Here is a 15,994-nt window from a genome sequence, read left to right as displayed (position 1 = left end):
GCTGAACAATCTTGAATTGTGAGATCATTCACATGGCAATATTACTAGAAAATAGCACGTTGGCAGGGTGTAGAGTGAAGTTAGTAGAATAAGGCTGTTATTTACTTGACAAGCCTGCTGCATATAATCAAGTTACTGTGTGGAGCTTGAAATATATGCAGTGGTGTGATTGGTTCGGAGGTCTGTCTGAAATTCCCAAGCCAGGGCACTGCTGTGAGTCCAGCCCAGGAGTGTGGCTTTCTGTAGCAAGCTGCCCAAGAAGCTGAGTAACTAGCCTTCAGGAGTTTCCATCAGCCCTGAGCTAGCCTAAGTCATGTCAGGTGTTCAGTGCTGAAGTAAGTCACACCTTCTTCATAAGAAGTATTCAGGGATTCCTTCAGTTTTTTAGTGTACTGACTAATTTTTAATGGAGTTTATGTCTATTACAGGAAGAAGAGGTGTATGTTGAAAACATAGATGTAGCTGTGGTATAAATGACATAATGGCAGAGCTCCAGTACAGCTGTGCCATGTGAGGGTGGAGACGGGACTGTGCTGGCACCAGTTAGGAGCCCCTTATATCCCTTCCCTGTTACCTGTGTGCTGGTGCTTTATGTGTGAGCCATAAATAGGATACTGTAAATTGTGTCCTTGTTGGAGACGCTTGCAGCTGTTGAAGGAAGCAGCTTTATCGTTCTCATGGATGTCAGAATGAATAACTAGTTTCCTTTGCCTGACCTTACCCCATATTCGCAGTATGGGTCAATTAATAGAGAAGTACTCTGTAATTCCTGCAGCATAAGAGGAACTTTCTTTAGAGAGGGATGGGGGCACTAGATCTCTTTTCTGGTCTTAGCCTGCCTCTGAAAAATTAGAGAGAGAAGTTACAATAATTTGACTTGAACTAGTGCCTCTAGCTATAGAGGCAGGAGTTTTTCAGTGCTTATAATTTGATTCATGACTCAATTCTGAATACAATTTTCAAACAGACCTCAAAATTTGTGAAAGGCATCTTTTTCTTAAAATGTCAATTAATTTGTCCACCAATCTCATATTAAATGTATCCTCTTTAACTGCCACCGTCTGTTGATTAAAATATTACAAACTCAGAATTTTACGTGAGCAACCTACTTTATTCCCAGACAGGGTAGAGAGTTTCTTAGTAGATATTCATAAGCACTGGTATAATTTTAACAGTCCCAGCAAACAAACTGTCTACCACTTCCTCTGGGAGTGTGTATCACAATAATGGTCGTATTGGTTAAGAGCAAGCCTACGCTTCTTTCTGTAACAGTCATCTTGAAGTTAAAATAGGGGACTATGTACTGTACTCTTCTGAAAGGTTATACCAACAAATGCTCTGGTCTCATCGAAAGAGCAGAGAGGATTTGTAAGTTTTATTTGTGTGTTGGATTTTGTTCCATGTGAAGAGATTAACTTCTCTGAGTCTCCGTGAACTTATTTGTGAAATTGGCATGAAAATCACCCCAAGATATGCACTGGAGGCATTTCATAACAAAAAATTGTCAGTTTTTAAACCAAATGAAGATGACCAATTGATTTTAAGTTTGTATAGTCAGACAGAAAGGTGAGATGATCATCCCCCAAACAGGTAAACAGATTCAGATAAAATATGATTGTTTTGTTTTGAAAAATAAAATAAAGAACACCGCCCCTCAAATAAACAACAAAACCCCTCAACCTTTCCCCGCCTTGTCCCTCCCCCCCCAGCAAATAAACATACCTCTGGGCTTTGAAGCGAAACCTTCCTGTTTTATGCATCGTATGCATCAGTGGATTCTAGTGTGATCAGGAATTATTACAATCTCAGCAGACAGCTTGGTGTTAGGATGTGTCAGCTGTGTTTTTTTTTTTTTAATTTGGGAAGGAAACCTTAATTAATTGTGGGATATTTCCTGAAACTGACAGCTGCCTTCATTACTTATGCCTGATACAAAAGTTTTTGAATTCCTGTTGATATTAGTGCCTTTCAATGAGTCACCTTTTTGAGACTCTTCCTTTACAAATTTCAATCTTTCATTCACTACCAATTTGACCGAGGTTCCCCAACTCCAACGTAAGGACAAATGCCGACGGATGAGAACAAGAAACACACAGAAGGGAGAATTGATTTTTTTGTAGCAATTAAGTACTGAATTGTAACACATAATTGGTTTATGATAGCGGTCTATTTAGCTGAGGTTTTTTACCTAAGACTTTGATAAAAAATTAAATCTTTAAACCTTTTAATCTGTAGGACTTGCATAAATACTGTTTTAGATCCACAGAGTAGTTACAGCAGGAGCATGGATGCTATTCAGCTCTGCTGAAATACCTGAGGCAGATAGTTGTGAGGCTTGTGGATTTCAAGTCATTTACAAAACCAATGAGAGCTGAGCACTTTTAGGGTGCTTCAGTTGCCATTGAGTGAGGAAATTCCACGTTGTCAGAAATGTGTTAAGGGGAAAATCTATACTTTCTGCTATTTCATAGGGTGGAATTAATTTTTAATGACCCTGAGCATTATCTCAAAATGGTTTGATCATCTAAGCAGCGTGAACTGTTTTGGCTTTTGTAACATGTACTGTGTTATAAGTGTACATTATCGATGCTAAAAAGCTCTTTCAGATATGTTTTACAATTATTGTGGGGATTTATGTGTACTATATGATATATCTGTATACTAAAAGAGGGAATATGCCCAGTGTGAGAGATGAGGAGTATAAAAGGCAGGACTTATAAATCACAGCAACTCTCTACTCCCCTGTAGAAGTTGCCACTGGCCACAAAGACTGGTGAGTTATCGGGCCTTTGAGGTGACAATTGAGTTGAGATTGCACCCTCAAGTTTTCCTGTGTGAAATGAGTTGAACATATTTCTGACCTATAAGCATATGCAGACTTAACAGATGAGTAAAACAGGCTTTGCCCAGGCTGCCACGGATGCAGAACTGCCGTGCAGGTTCATGTGAGTATGCACACTTGTGCTAGCTTCAGTTCAGCTGGAGCAGCCTGCAGGAACGGCCAAATCTAGCGGCACTGCAGAGCGCCTGCCTTCCCTGGCTGCTGACCGCTGTGCCTGACCAGACTGGTCCCCAGTATGCGTCTCAGCCAGCCCACGGAGAGTGCACAGCCACCCATCTGCTCTTGATGTAGTGTCCCACTTGGATGTGTGCATGCTGCTGGAGTTACTGGGTTATCATGTGCTATAGTTTGCCTTAAACCTCTCCATTCTTACCTCTTTATCACTTCCCCGGCTGAGTGACCAAGAGTGTAAGCTTCCAGCAACAACATGTCTTGAGCTGGAGGCCTTGTGTGGCTAGACTGGAGCTTGGTTAGAGGCAAAACTCAAGTTATGGCTCAGGCAAATGCTGCTGTGAAGACAACACACCCACAAAGTGAGTTTATTACCTGTTACGATTTAGAGGAGGGGATAGTATGGGATGTGTCCATGAATGAAGCTAATGGAGTGACACTGTAGCAGCAGCTACACTGCTCCGCACCTATGGCAACGGGAGATTGCAGAAATGGGATTTTTAGAGATGGGGGAGTTGTTCAGACAGTCCATAACAGCATATTTGGTTGCAAAGGAGCAATTTTCCTCCCTATGGAGAAGTCTATGGCCTGCCCAAAATGTTATGTTATATCCCAGTGTAGAGCAAACATTTGGATATCCATAGCTTTAGAGCAATGACTATCCTTGAAAAATGTCATGTATAAGATGAGAATAACATGTAGGCCATTACTGGACTTGTTTTGAGACTGTTTGAAGCCGAATTGCATATTTCACAATGAACCTTTATCTCATACAGCCACTGCTGAGTGTGGAGAGAGCTCAATCTAGACTAGATAAATCCTCCAGTCAAGTGCTTGAATTTTTAGAAAAGGGGCATGGATATCAGGTCTCCTGGGAACTTTAAACACGTTCTTCCTGGACCTCTCAGCCTCAGTTCTTGTGAGATTCTTGTTACTGAGACTTCTCTTCTTTGGTATTTCAATTACCCATCTGCAAAATAAGAGTGGTAATACTTTAATAACTCTGTGGGTAGTAAGAACTTTTAAAAGCATGTTGATAACTCCTAATGAAAGATACAAATATGAGATAGTGATAATATATATAAGATGGACACATATTATGGATATAATGTTATCTATTCTGTTTCATAGTTATGATTTATGTTCCCTACTAATGAGGAGAGATAACATTCACTTTGATTTACAAAAAAGATCAGTTATTTTCTTATCTCTGGATAGAACTTTTATGCAACTATTATGACACAGTTCTTGCCACTTCTATGGAAAATGAAAACTGCCTTTTGAAAAAAGCATTACCTAAAATTGACATATTAGGAGATGGACTCGTTATACATATCCCCTAGAAGATGGTTATCACAGTGCAATTACATATTAACTGGCTGCAATCATACAGATTCTTCTGTGTAATAGGGATTTACCAATTTGGTCATCACTTATTAATTCTCAAGGTGAAATTTCCACCATTCAGTTGAAATGTTTGTAGAGATATTTCTGTGAATGCTTTGTGGTACATCATATGTGTTTAGATGTCTGACCAAAATATGTCTGATTTAACAGGACTCTTGCCAACTATCTGGTGTGGAGGATGGTTTATTCAAGGTTATTTAACCTCAGTAGACGTTTTCAGTATCGATGGCTGGAATTTTCTCGGGTAAGTTAGAGTTTTTATAGCATTTACAATGGTACTAGTGTTGACACTATTGGTTTCCCTTATAGTTGCTTATACATTTGCAAAACATGAAATGTTTTCCATGCTGGATAAATTTCTTGAATGAAATTTTTTTGTTGAAGACTCCCTCTAAACAATTAAAACATACATATTCTTGTATATGACACTAAGGAAAAACATCTTTTAGATTATGGTAAGGAGTTTGAGACCTCCCCGTTAAAAACCTTAGTTGTCTTATGCAGAAACTTGAAAGCTGGAAAGTTTTTGTGTTATGTGCCAGGGCTGTGACCTGTGCTATTCTGGCAGGCCAAACCTGTTTGGCCAAAATCTAAGCTTTTTTTAAAAAAAAATACTGTTTACACATGCGTGAATATAGCTCTCGTAAAACAAAAGTCAAAGATTTCAGCTTTTCTAAGCTTGCTCAAACCTCTCTCATGCTCTAGTGCCAGCTTTACATGAGCTCTAGCACGTACATGCACCAGCCATTTCCACAGAGAAGCCGATCAGGTGCCTTCCAGCTTGGGGTTGCATAAGCCCCAGAAGACATTAGTCACTGCCCCAAGCTATGAGAGGAGAGCTAATTATCTATTAAGTAATATGGGCTTTTATATAAAACACATATATTTGATTAAGTGAACCCTGAATAGAAAGCCACCCTAATAATCCTGTGGGCAGCATGAAGGCTCTTTAAGCAAACCAAGGATGAAACTGAAAAGTGCCTTGTCTTCTTGTTTCCAAGCCACTTTAGTTTAGATGGTGAACTTTTTGTTTGTCATTATGAAATTTAGCTGCTTGATGACATCATGACAACAGGAGGCTGGCATGATGCTGCCAGTGACGTGGTACAAGAAGTTTGGGTGCTCTATCCTCCCTGGTGAGGCATGCAGGTGGCTAATTGAAGCACCCATAATGTCATTCCTTGAGTAGTGCTGGAATAGTTCTGAGTTGATCACATATCTAAAAATAAACTCCAATAGCTTGATGGAAACTACACAGGAAAGGCAGTCTCTTATACTTCTGAAGTCATTAAAATCAGTCTTGTTAAAGATGCCATTTGCTTCATGCAAAATATGAGAAACTGGCTGTCAGAACCACAGCGACAAGTTTGTAAGTGTGTCCCCTCCTGGGACGTTCCTTGCTAGCCAGGTAAAATAGATTGATGCTGGCCATCAGCCAGCCTGCAGCATAACACTGAGTTATACTGAGTTATATTACGGCCAGAAAAATTCCTGGAAGGGAACTTCAGCTTTGGATACTGTGCATTTTGATATGGTAACTAGCTGCTGTCACTTCTCTGGATACTTTCTCTGGAAGCTTAGGGAGAAGTCTAATTCAAGTTGATTCAATGCTTATTAACAATGTCATCAAGGATTTCATGGAAGTGGTTGTGAAAACTTAAGAACAGCACAGTAAGGGCAGTGAGTCAGCAGCTCATTCCCATTATCTGCCCCTGGGACCTGGAGACGGAGAGTTAGTTAAGTGCAATAACCAGCAATAGCTAATAGTTAATAGCTAAAGCTAAATGCAGTAAACAGCACAGGGGAGCAGACTTCACAGGTCAGCAGAAAGGACACGAGAAATGGAGTCAAAGGCAAAGGCCTTGTTGAACAGGTTTGTCCAGTCAGAGGCTGGAGGACTAAAGGCACACACGTCCTTTGGGATCATGAAAAGGACCCACCAACCTCTTGCCAGATAAGTGAAGAAAACTGACTGTTTTCATGACGTGATCATGAGATGAATCAGTGACCCTTAAAGCAAAGGATATCTTCTACTCGTTCATTAATTCAGTCAGCCTCACACGTCATAAGCATAGTATTTTTTTTCACCAGGTTATCATTTTCTATTGGTGGCTTTTACATCTTACATGTAGAAATCCTGGCATCAAGACACTTAAACTATTTGCAAAGAAAGGGAAAAAGACATGATGAAACTTCAGAAAAAACCTTCAGGTTGAGAAATAGGACAAACCTGCTGACTCTAGAGAAAGTGCTTTGATTACCACATCAGCAACTATCAGCAGCTCCTCTGCGGTGGTGCTTTGAGTCCTAAAAAATGTGCAGTGGCATCTGGGGAAGAGATCAGTTAATTGTGTTGTGGAGCTCTGAATTGACTGGGAGGGCTTGAAACCTGCTATTTATAGTCACTGTTACTACCTGGAGTACCGTGTTTTAGAGTGGCTACATTAATATTAGGAGAACCATTTTGAGGGAGTTCTAGTTGGCTGTTGTAACATAAACATCAATAAACCAGCTGTGAGATATAATCTATTCCTCTCAGCTCTATTTTTATTGGTCTCACAGCCTGTGCTGCCTTTCTGTCCTCCTTACAGTCAAGCCTCCCTCAAAATAATGATAATTATTATGTTGTAATAATAATATGTCACAGTCTAAAAGCCAGCTCTGTCTTCTGACTCCTTTGTGGCTGATGCGTAGTCAGAGCTTTTGGAAGGAATTTCAAGCTCTGATGACTAATGCCATGACTCCCTTTCTTCCTCTGCATCAGGAAAAAGCTCCATTGTGGTTTTGCTTGGACCCAGGAGAGCAATTTTCTTCTCTTTTTTCCTCTTTTTTTTCTTTTTTTTCTTTTTTTTCTTTTTTTTCTTTTTTTTCTTTTTTTTCTTTTTTTTCTTTTTTTTCTTTTTTTTCTTTTTTTTCTTTTTTTTCTTTTTTTTCTTTTTTTTCTTTTTTTTCTTTTTTTTCTTTTTTTTCTTTTTTTTCTTTTTTTTCTTTTTTTTCTTTTTTTTCTTTTTTTTCTTTTTTTTTTAGTGCTGTGTTATATATGAGGGTTAAAGAATTTGGAAAAGGAGTTTATTTTCAAATTTGGGTCTGTTTAGGAAACTTACCTTATTATGTATTGCTTGGCTTAATGTGGTTTTCTTATAGAAGCAGTGTTCTCTCTGTCATTGAAAATCTATTAGCGAACATACAGTATTAATAAAAAGTGTTTGAAAATGCAATTCACTGGTGTATTTAAGTGTGAGTCATTGATTAAACTTAATTACAGACAATATGATGGAGAAAATCAATCTTTGAGCTACCAAAATATCTGACCTTCAATAGCTGAGGGTTAAGCTACTCTGGAATTTTCCAATGAAATCTTTTCTTATTGGAAAACAACAAATCCAAACCCTTCAGTTTTGCTAGAAATTTAATCTTGGGCTCAAAGGAAGAGAAGACTGGGAAAAAGGAGAGGCTCAGAAACTGCTAGATCAGTGTTTAAGAGGCTTGTATAATCTGTGAGAGGCCAAAATCCTATCCCGACGGACCTGGTCTGGTGTTGACTATACTCTGCTTTTACACAGCTGACAGGTGTTAACTACTGGACTGGGATTTTACTTGTTCTCTGTGGAAAAGCTTAAGAAGTTCCTTAAGTGGAAAGGGAACTCTTTGAACCTTGAAAACAACAAAAGTTTCTTAAATCAACACTGCTATTGCTTACATGGACCCATCTCATATTTTCTTGTGTGTATTTTTTTAAAAAATGAACTTCTACCTTGATGAGAAAAAGTAATGTTTACTGGGTAAGCATCCACAGTAACAACATTCTTCCCGTGAGAAACAGAAAGCAAGGCAGCCATGTGCTTGAGCTCTATTTTGCCTTGTTCATTGGTGTGTTGACCATTCTTGACTATTTCTCTTTTGAAACTCATGTATGGTGGTGCAAGGACATCATCAGAGCCTGGAAGTGTGTATTTAACCACCATTCCTTTAGTAAAATACACAAGCTGTTCTACCAACATCTTTCTACCACAACATGGAGAGAGATTTTTGGGGGACAAACATGTATTCAATGTTCTTCATGATTCAAACCTGTTTTCTCCTGAAAATACTCTGGGAGAGGGACTGAAAGCAACTATTTATTTTACACAGGCTGTGGTAAGAGTAGCTAGACAGGAAAATGACAAAAAGGTGTGGACACATGCCTACCAATGTTAGACATCATTAGTTAGCACAGAAAAGTTCATGGCGGTGAAGGGCTCTGTAGGAGGTGTTTCATAAGGACAGACCTCCATTTTAATGAGCATGGTCTCCCTAGGCTTCTCCCCTAGTCAGTGGAGGAAGAGAAACTTTTTCAGGAGATATCTCAGAGCAGGGATTTTCTAGAGGAAAGTGTCTCTCCGCTTAACACAGAAAGACTGCCAAGGTTAGCCTAAAGTTGGCACTTGGGAATGTCTTCCCATAACTAACCCTCTAAGCCTAGCCTCTCTAAGTCATTGCCATTGTACTGTTTCTAAGTTTAAAATCTTACAGCTATTTTGTGGGGTTCAAAAGATTTGTCATAGCACTTGATGAAAATGCAAATAACTGTAAAGTATTGTTATTGTTTCCTTTTGGTAGCTCTTTGACAAAGATGCTTTAGATTATACTGTAGGTGGATGCAGACTTGTTCTTCTTAAACAGTATGATGTTATGACCTACTACATGCACCTGCCAACAGGTGATCCATGGAACCACAACTTTGCTGCCCCAGTGGGACAAATGTGTTGACCTCGTTGAAAACGCGCTCCCTTACGTTGTGGGCAAGATGTTTGTGAACACTCATTTTCAAGAAGACAAGAAAGAGATGGTGAGTCCTTTGAGATCTCTGTCTAGAAACTTTTAATTAGTGGATTCTTCCTCACAAATTGTCTCTGACGTTAGACTGAAGTTTAAATAGAGACAAGATTCTTAATGCTTTAATTGAATTTAAAAAGAAGACAACAAGGATAAACCAGAACAAATTCAAAGAAATGTCACCTTTCTATCCATCTGGGCACTGCCCATTCTTTCCATATGCAGCCCTTCAGACAAATATGTAGCCAGATCAAAAACAGGCTGAGCAGCATTAATTTGTGTAAATAGTGACAGCCAGGCTGTGCAGGGAGGTATCGATGAGAAATGGTTTAGTATAGCAAGTGAAACTTTTTATAGTAAGGTTTTTACTGACTAGTTAAAGACTAGTCAAGATTTCTCTGCTTCAGGGCTACCTTTTTAAAGCTAACTGTGCTACACCTGTAGTCTAAGCAAGAAAATTGTAACTGATGTCTGGCCCAAATTAAGGGGTGTTTAGAGCCATATACTGAGAGTTTATATTTGTGATTTTGATTTTTTTTTTTGCTCAACAGTGAAGGAAAGTATTCCTCCATGCTGCTGAATCCAGAGAATAGCTTTTAGCTGGATGTTCACCCTCATTTTAAAACTTCAAACATAGCTATGTTATCACTTCCCGTAATAACATATTCAAATGATTAATTACCCTTCACAATAATTTATGGCTTATTTTCAGTTCATATTTTTCTCACAGGGTTTTCCAATATCTGCTTTTCCAGCCATTGATTTTCCAACAGTAGTCAGTTTAAAATTAACTAATTTAGTCATTGAACTTAGCTCTCGGTACAGGAGAGGCACAACCATTTAGGAAATGTGAAATAGCATCCTGCGCTGGGAGCAACAGCTCTGTGATAGTCCTGCACAGACCTGGCTCAGTAGTCTGAGATTGTCTGTTTGACTTTATCTAGTTTGACCGTTTTCTCAGGGAAGGACTCCATTTTAGACAGACCAACACTCTGATTTGGCTTCTCCGTGTTTCCCCTCTCAGGGGAAAACGTGTGTTTCCCCTCTCAGGTTCTGCATTTCTTCTGCTACTTGCCTTCAGCTGGAGTTTCCTCTCTGAGATCCAGCTTTTCAGTTCCCTGACTCTTGATCATGTTTGTAGTGTGCTATTTGGCAGTTCAGTGGCAAAAAATATTTCTGGGATATTAAACAGTATGACCTCTGTGCAGGATAAGAGGGAAGAGAAAGACTATAGGAAATGTACACTTTATGGAGGGGACGAACATTTTTTCATGTTTGCATATGTGAGGGAAAATTATGAGAAGCTGATAGAGAATGGTTTTCTGTTGAAATGTGACCTAATTAAAATATTTCTTGGCATGCAAATTCCTTTCAGACCAAATCTTTGAAAAAATATCTGAATTCACAGTAGCATCCATAATAAGAAATGCATATAAAATTTATAGTGTAGATCACAAGATTCAGACTTATAATCCATGGAGATTAAAATTAGATGCAGGTGAAATTTGTTGCAATCCATTTAGAAGTGTGCTTTACAAGTTAATAATTTGTGGTGTTATCACTTTCATTTCACTGGTTTTCAGTCCTATTTCTCTTTCGTAAGCAGTAAGAAAGCACTTGAGAAAAGCACTCTTATTTGTACAGATTTTTTTTTTCCTGTCTCATGGCATATATCTGTCTGATAAGCAAATCCTGAGTTATGGATAATATGGATTATTTTTGCCCCATGTTTTGTCACTGATGTTTCATACCTTAGATACTTCTCTCTTTTTATCAAGGAAGACATTATTTGTGTCTAAATATAGCACTGTTTCTAACTCAGAGTGCCTGCAGTGTTTCTTACAGCTATGCCTGAGCAATTTCAGTAATAACTTTGATAGCAGGAATAGGTTTCTACCCCTGCCCCCTGCAGCTACAGCTGGTGCATAAAGCCTAAGTATACACCAGGGCCCAGCTGCAGAGCTTGAGTTTGAACCTGTAACCTCCAAATACAGGGAGTTCACCTCATTAGTGCACTAAGTTAATTGAGTCAGTGCTCTGTCATCAATATCTTTAAGTTATCCTATTCCCTGGGATGCAGTTTACTGTGAATGTTGACTGTTTAGTCATATTTAATGCTAGACCTGTTCCAGTTGTCCCATATTGTCTCTAAAAATAAGAAAATGTTTTTTGAAAAGGGTAGGAAAAAATGAATAATCAAAGGAGCTTTGTTATGTTTTGTCTGACTCCACCACAAATGAAGAGTTCCAGGTTAAAACATACATCTGATACATAAATAACAATCTAGCTAAAGGTAATGTTACTTTCCAGGTTGTAGTCCCCACTTTTTAATGACATTTCAGAGCTACTAGATCTATAGAATAAAATTATATAAATCTCTGGTACTTGACGTTTTCATTATTTTTAAATGCAACATAACTGATAACACAAAGATCCAATAAGTCTTCATGTAACAATTGTCTGTCATGTCTTGTGCAATCTCAACTCCGGTTTGGTCTGTGCTAAAGGACTCAAGCAACAGCTGGATCCCCTGAATTGCCTCACTCTCACAGTATTCTCAGTGGCTATCTGTCATGAGGTTCATCTGTTGGTATAAATAGAAGCAGCTGATTGCATACACCTTTCTGGTCTGTGCTGCCAGACGGATGCATAGGCATGAGGACATTTCTGCTCTTTAGACTGATATAATGCATCTCTTAGCCATTAGATTTCTTGTTTTCTGTCATTTCAGTGTTTTCTTAGTGTGCATACTCACTAAACAGTCCTATTGTTATTTTTTTTACTTGCTTGTGGTATGCTTGTGGCTTTGTATAGGTGTCTGAAGAAGCAGCCAAGCTAAAATGGTTATGGGTTTTCCTAGCTTTGCACCGATGCAAGCTGTCACTGGTGGTTCAAGACCACAGAAGCAGTTAAGGCTGCTCAGTGTTGTGAGCTATGGCCTTTATCCCTGCCATAAGTAAAGGGTAGGAGTACTTCACAAATACAGCTAAATACAGGCTAAATATTTGGATATTGCTTTGTATTTGGATCATGATACTGTCAGCCCAAATTCAGTCCTTTGGCAGTATTAATAAGGCGTGTCTCAGTCTGACATAAACCAAACAAGGCTACAGATGCTGTCTCTGCAGGAAAGACTTTGTGCAAATGCCTTGCAGCTGGCTGCTGCTTCTGCATGGGCTAGTGATCTAGAACCAAAGTGTCAGAAATCTCCCCAAATCACTGCAAATCTCAGTATTTTTTAAATCAGTATTAAAATCAGTATTTTTTATAATTTCAAGACAGACATTCTCACAATTGTGACATGAAAGGATCAGCAATGAACAGGTTGTGTGGTGCACCTGAAGGAAAAGAAAATGGAAAGAAATTTATTTTCAGAAGAGGTATCTGAGGACTGGAGAAAGAAGAAATCAGCCTTCAAGAAAGAACAGCAGATACTGTCTGATTTGGAATCATTTATGGTCTAACCAAATCCATTGCTCCTGCATGCACCAAACCTTTTCTTATAATGATTCTGCCATGACATATTTCACTGGGGAGGGGTTTGCTAAATGTTTTGCAGATGGAGGAGTTGACTGAAGGAATTCGCTGGGCTTTTATCGACATGTTGGAAAAGGAAAATGACTGGATGGACTCTGAAACAAAAAGAAAAGCTTATGAGAAGGTACCAAATATAAATGTTGAATGGGTAAAATCCTGTTACAGTGAAGATTTGACTTGAGTGAGAACAGAATGTCATGGAATGTACTTGCAGTTCCAGTTACTTACCCATCGTTTTGTTTGTGAAGGGACATGTGCCACATTTGTTTTGCTAGAAGCTGAGCCATCTGAGCTCCTGCTTCTCTGCTGAAGTTATTTTTGTTACCTTGTTCTTCCTCCTTTTCCCATCTGACTCTGGCTGATGTAGACTGTAAACTCACTTCAGATTTGTCTGTACAATGGCTTTTCATGACGAGGTCTTCATCTTGATTGGAATGTCAGGGGCACACCAACCTACAAACAGAAAATGGTGTCTAAAACATCTGGGACAGCTGAGGGTGTTTGGTGTGAAGGTGGAGGATCCAGCCTAGAAGGGGATATGAGAATAATCCAGGTCTCGTACATTCTCCAATGTCATGGTGGGAAGCCTACCTTGAAAGCCATCTTCCAGGAGTGCAATGACCATCCCAGCTGAACACCCATCTCCCGATAGAATAATACCAGTTATGAAGTGTTATGATTAAGGATGGCATTAACGATCCTGATTACTTTCAGATGGAGTGACAATAAAATGCAGGAGAAGGTGAAGGCAGGAGGAAGTACTCAAAGCTCCCTATTCCCATGTTTACATCACGTGATACATAGAAAGAGAGCTTGTCCAAATGCAGAGCTCTGCCCCCAGAGCAGCAGTTGGAAGAGGCACAAACAAAGAAGAGTGGAGGGCAATGTGTAGGACTCTCTCCTTATTTGTTGAGGCAATGGGATATCAGTGAATTAGTAAATACCCTCTTTGAATAAACTGACATGCAAGTGCAGCTGAACTGTTCCTGCTTGCTGTGCTTGAACAAAAACAGCGGTGTTCTGATTTAAAAACAAACATGGACTTAGAAGTTTTTTTGGTAATTCTGATGAAAAGGCTGTTGAGACATTTTATCATTGGAAAGTTTTAAATTCCATATACAGCCCATATACATTTTATATAGCAGTGCTCTTCACAGATGTGCAAATGAAATAGAGCCGCATAAATGCACCAATAAACCCTATAGCAAGAGAACAATAGTAAGCTGCCATTTATTTCCTGCTAACCTGTTGGTAAATGGACTGCAGTTATCACTTCTTACGGGCTGTTACGCTTGTTTTTTTACTAGAAATACCCATAGAGATATTTCTATATACCTTTACAAGCATATGCAAGTCTCATGTTGATTTTTCTAGCAAACAATCTGCTTAAACATTTTGTTCAAAATTTGCTACCTGCCTTTCAGCAGAGAAACAATACAAACCTTGAGCAAACTAATAAACTCCCTAAAAAGCTCTCCCTTTCCCGATTTAGGGGGAGTTTTGTTCAGAAGGTAGGTTAGATCTTTTGTAGGTAGAGATGCCTGTTTCTCTCTGACACATTTAGGAAGCTTATGGCACTTTGTTTCCAGTTTAGGCATCTCATTTAAGTTTCTGAAGTTAATGGGGTGAGTCTGGGCCGAACAATGCATGACGAACTAAATTCAAGCAGTACAATAAAAATAATACTACAAGCCATAGTACTATGCATAACAAATGGTTTAAATCCATTCTCACTGACTTGAACAACAATTTTATAGTTTACTGACATAGGAACAAGGTCAAGCTTGTAAGACACAAGTGTTATGTAATGACTTAGAAATTGCAGCAACAATTATGCGGTAGGACTTATGACTGTAAGTTTAAGTTCAGATTCACAGAAACGGCTACTTGGCTAGGAAGAAAGAGTCTAGAGAGACATTTTAGTAGATTTCCAGACATGGAGTTTGTGTGTTTATTAAACACTATTTATTGCTAATGATAGATATTGGATTTGTCCTGGGACATTTGGATGGGCATGTTTTTAATTCAAGAAATAGATTCATACATCTATGGTCAGATAACTCTTAGATTTCCACAGTGAATTATAATAAAACAGAACCTTCAAAATTTGTTACTCTGTTCCAATTAACATGCTGGGCTCATGAGATTTATGCTATCACTTTTTTAATACTTACACTTTAATAAAGCAGCACAAACAACAGGAATTTTGGACTGAGGATTGTTTGGTTGTTTAAAAAAAAAAACAGTATTACTTTATTATATAGATCTGTAAAAGTGATATTTCTTTGTCAATAAGTGTCACCTGCATTTGTGAGGAGAGTGCAAGTGCCGTGGATTTCACAATTTAGGAAGGAGCTTAGTTTGTTCTCAAATTGAAGAGCAAGTTGTATTGTCCTGGGGGTCTTCTCAGGTTTACTCTTGCTTTGGACCACTATGAAAATAGAGACTAGCATTATCACAGAGTGCAGTGGGATGCTGAAGGTACCGTCTTTCAGATGAAGGCCAGAAAGGACTCTCTGCTTTGATCTTCTGTATAGGCAAACTGTAGTATTTTAGCCAGTTATTGCTGGACTGTGCCCAATAACACATAAAACAACTGTTCTAGTTCTCTGCGGTGACTAACACCTCCATGGAAGTTTTTTATTAGGGAAGGATATTCTGCTTGGAAATAAATTTCAGTCCTGTGTGAGCATCTTCTGCTTGTTTCTATTTCCAGAATAAAAGATGGCACCTGCTTTATTATTATTCTGATATCCTTCTATGATAAGGTTGCCTGCCTAGTAGATGAAGGGAAGATGGTGGATGTAGTTTTTCTGGATTTTAGTAAGACTTTTGATACTGTCCCTCACAGCCTCCTTCTGGACAAGTCGCCCAACTGTGAGATGAGCAGGTACACGGTGTGCTGGGTGAAGAACTGGCTGAACAGCAGGGCTCAGAGGTTTGTTGTGAATGGGGCTACATCTGGCTGGTGACTGGTCACCAGCGGTGTTCCTCAGGGCTCAATCCTAGGGCCAGTTCTGTTCAATATTTCTATCAATGATCAATGATCTGTATGCAGGAGTTGAATACACCATTAGCAAGTTTGCTGACAATACTAAACTGGGAGGTGCTGTTGACTCTCTGAAGGGACAAGAGATCTTGCAGAGGGATCTGGATAGGTTGGAGCATTGGGCAATGATTAATGGGTTGAAATTTAACAAGTTCAAATACCAGGTTCTGCAC

The 15,994-nt window shown here is 39.0% G+C and overlaps 1 protein-coding gene across 1 annotated transcript in view; it reads left to right on the top strand.

Annotated features, from left to right (window-relative positions):
• PHEX (phosphate regulating endopeptidase homolog, X-linked) overlaps positions 1-15,994 on the top strand; it is a 109,037-nt gene that overhangs the window by 40,781 nt on the left and 52,262 nt on the right. Inside the window, exons 10-12 of the mRNA XM_009321134.1 lie at positions 4,571-4,664; positions 9,120-9,248; positions 12,795-12,896. Of these exons, the coding sequence (XP_009319409.1) occupies positions 4,571-4,664; positions 9,120-9,248; positions 12,795-12,896 (325 nt within the window). The remainder of the gene's footprint in view (positions 1-4,570; positions 4,665-9,119; positions 9,249-12,794; positions 12,897-15,994) is intronic.

This window comes from Pygoscelis adeliae, unplaced genomic scaffold (assembly GCF_000699105.1).
Source record: "Pygoscelis adeliae isolate BGI_AS28 unplaced genomic scaffold, ASM69910v1 Scaffold53, whole genome shotgun sequence".
Classification (NCBI taxonomy): Eukaryota; Metazoa; Chordata; class Aves; order Sphenisciformes; family Spheniscidae; genus Pygoscelis; species Pygoscelis adeliae.
Note: the sequence above shows the minus strand (reverse complement) of the source record. Positions and strands in the feature narration are given on the sequence as shown.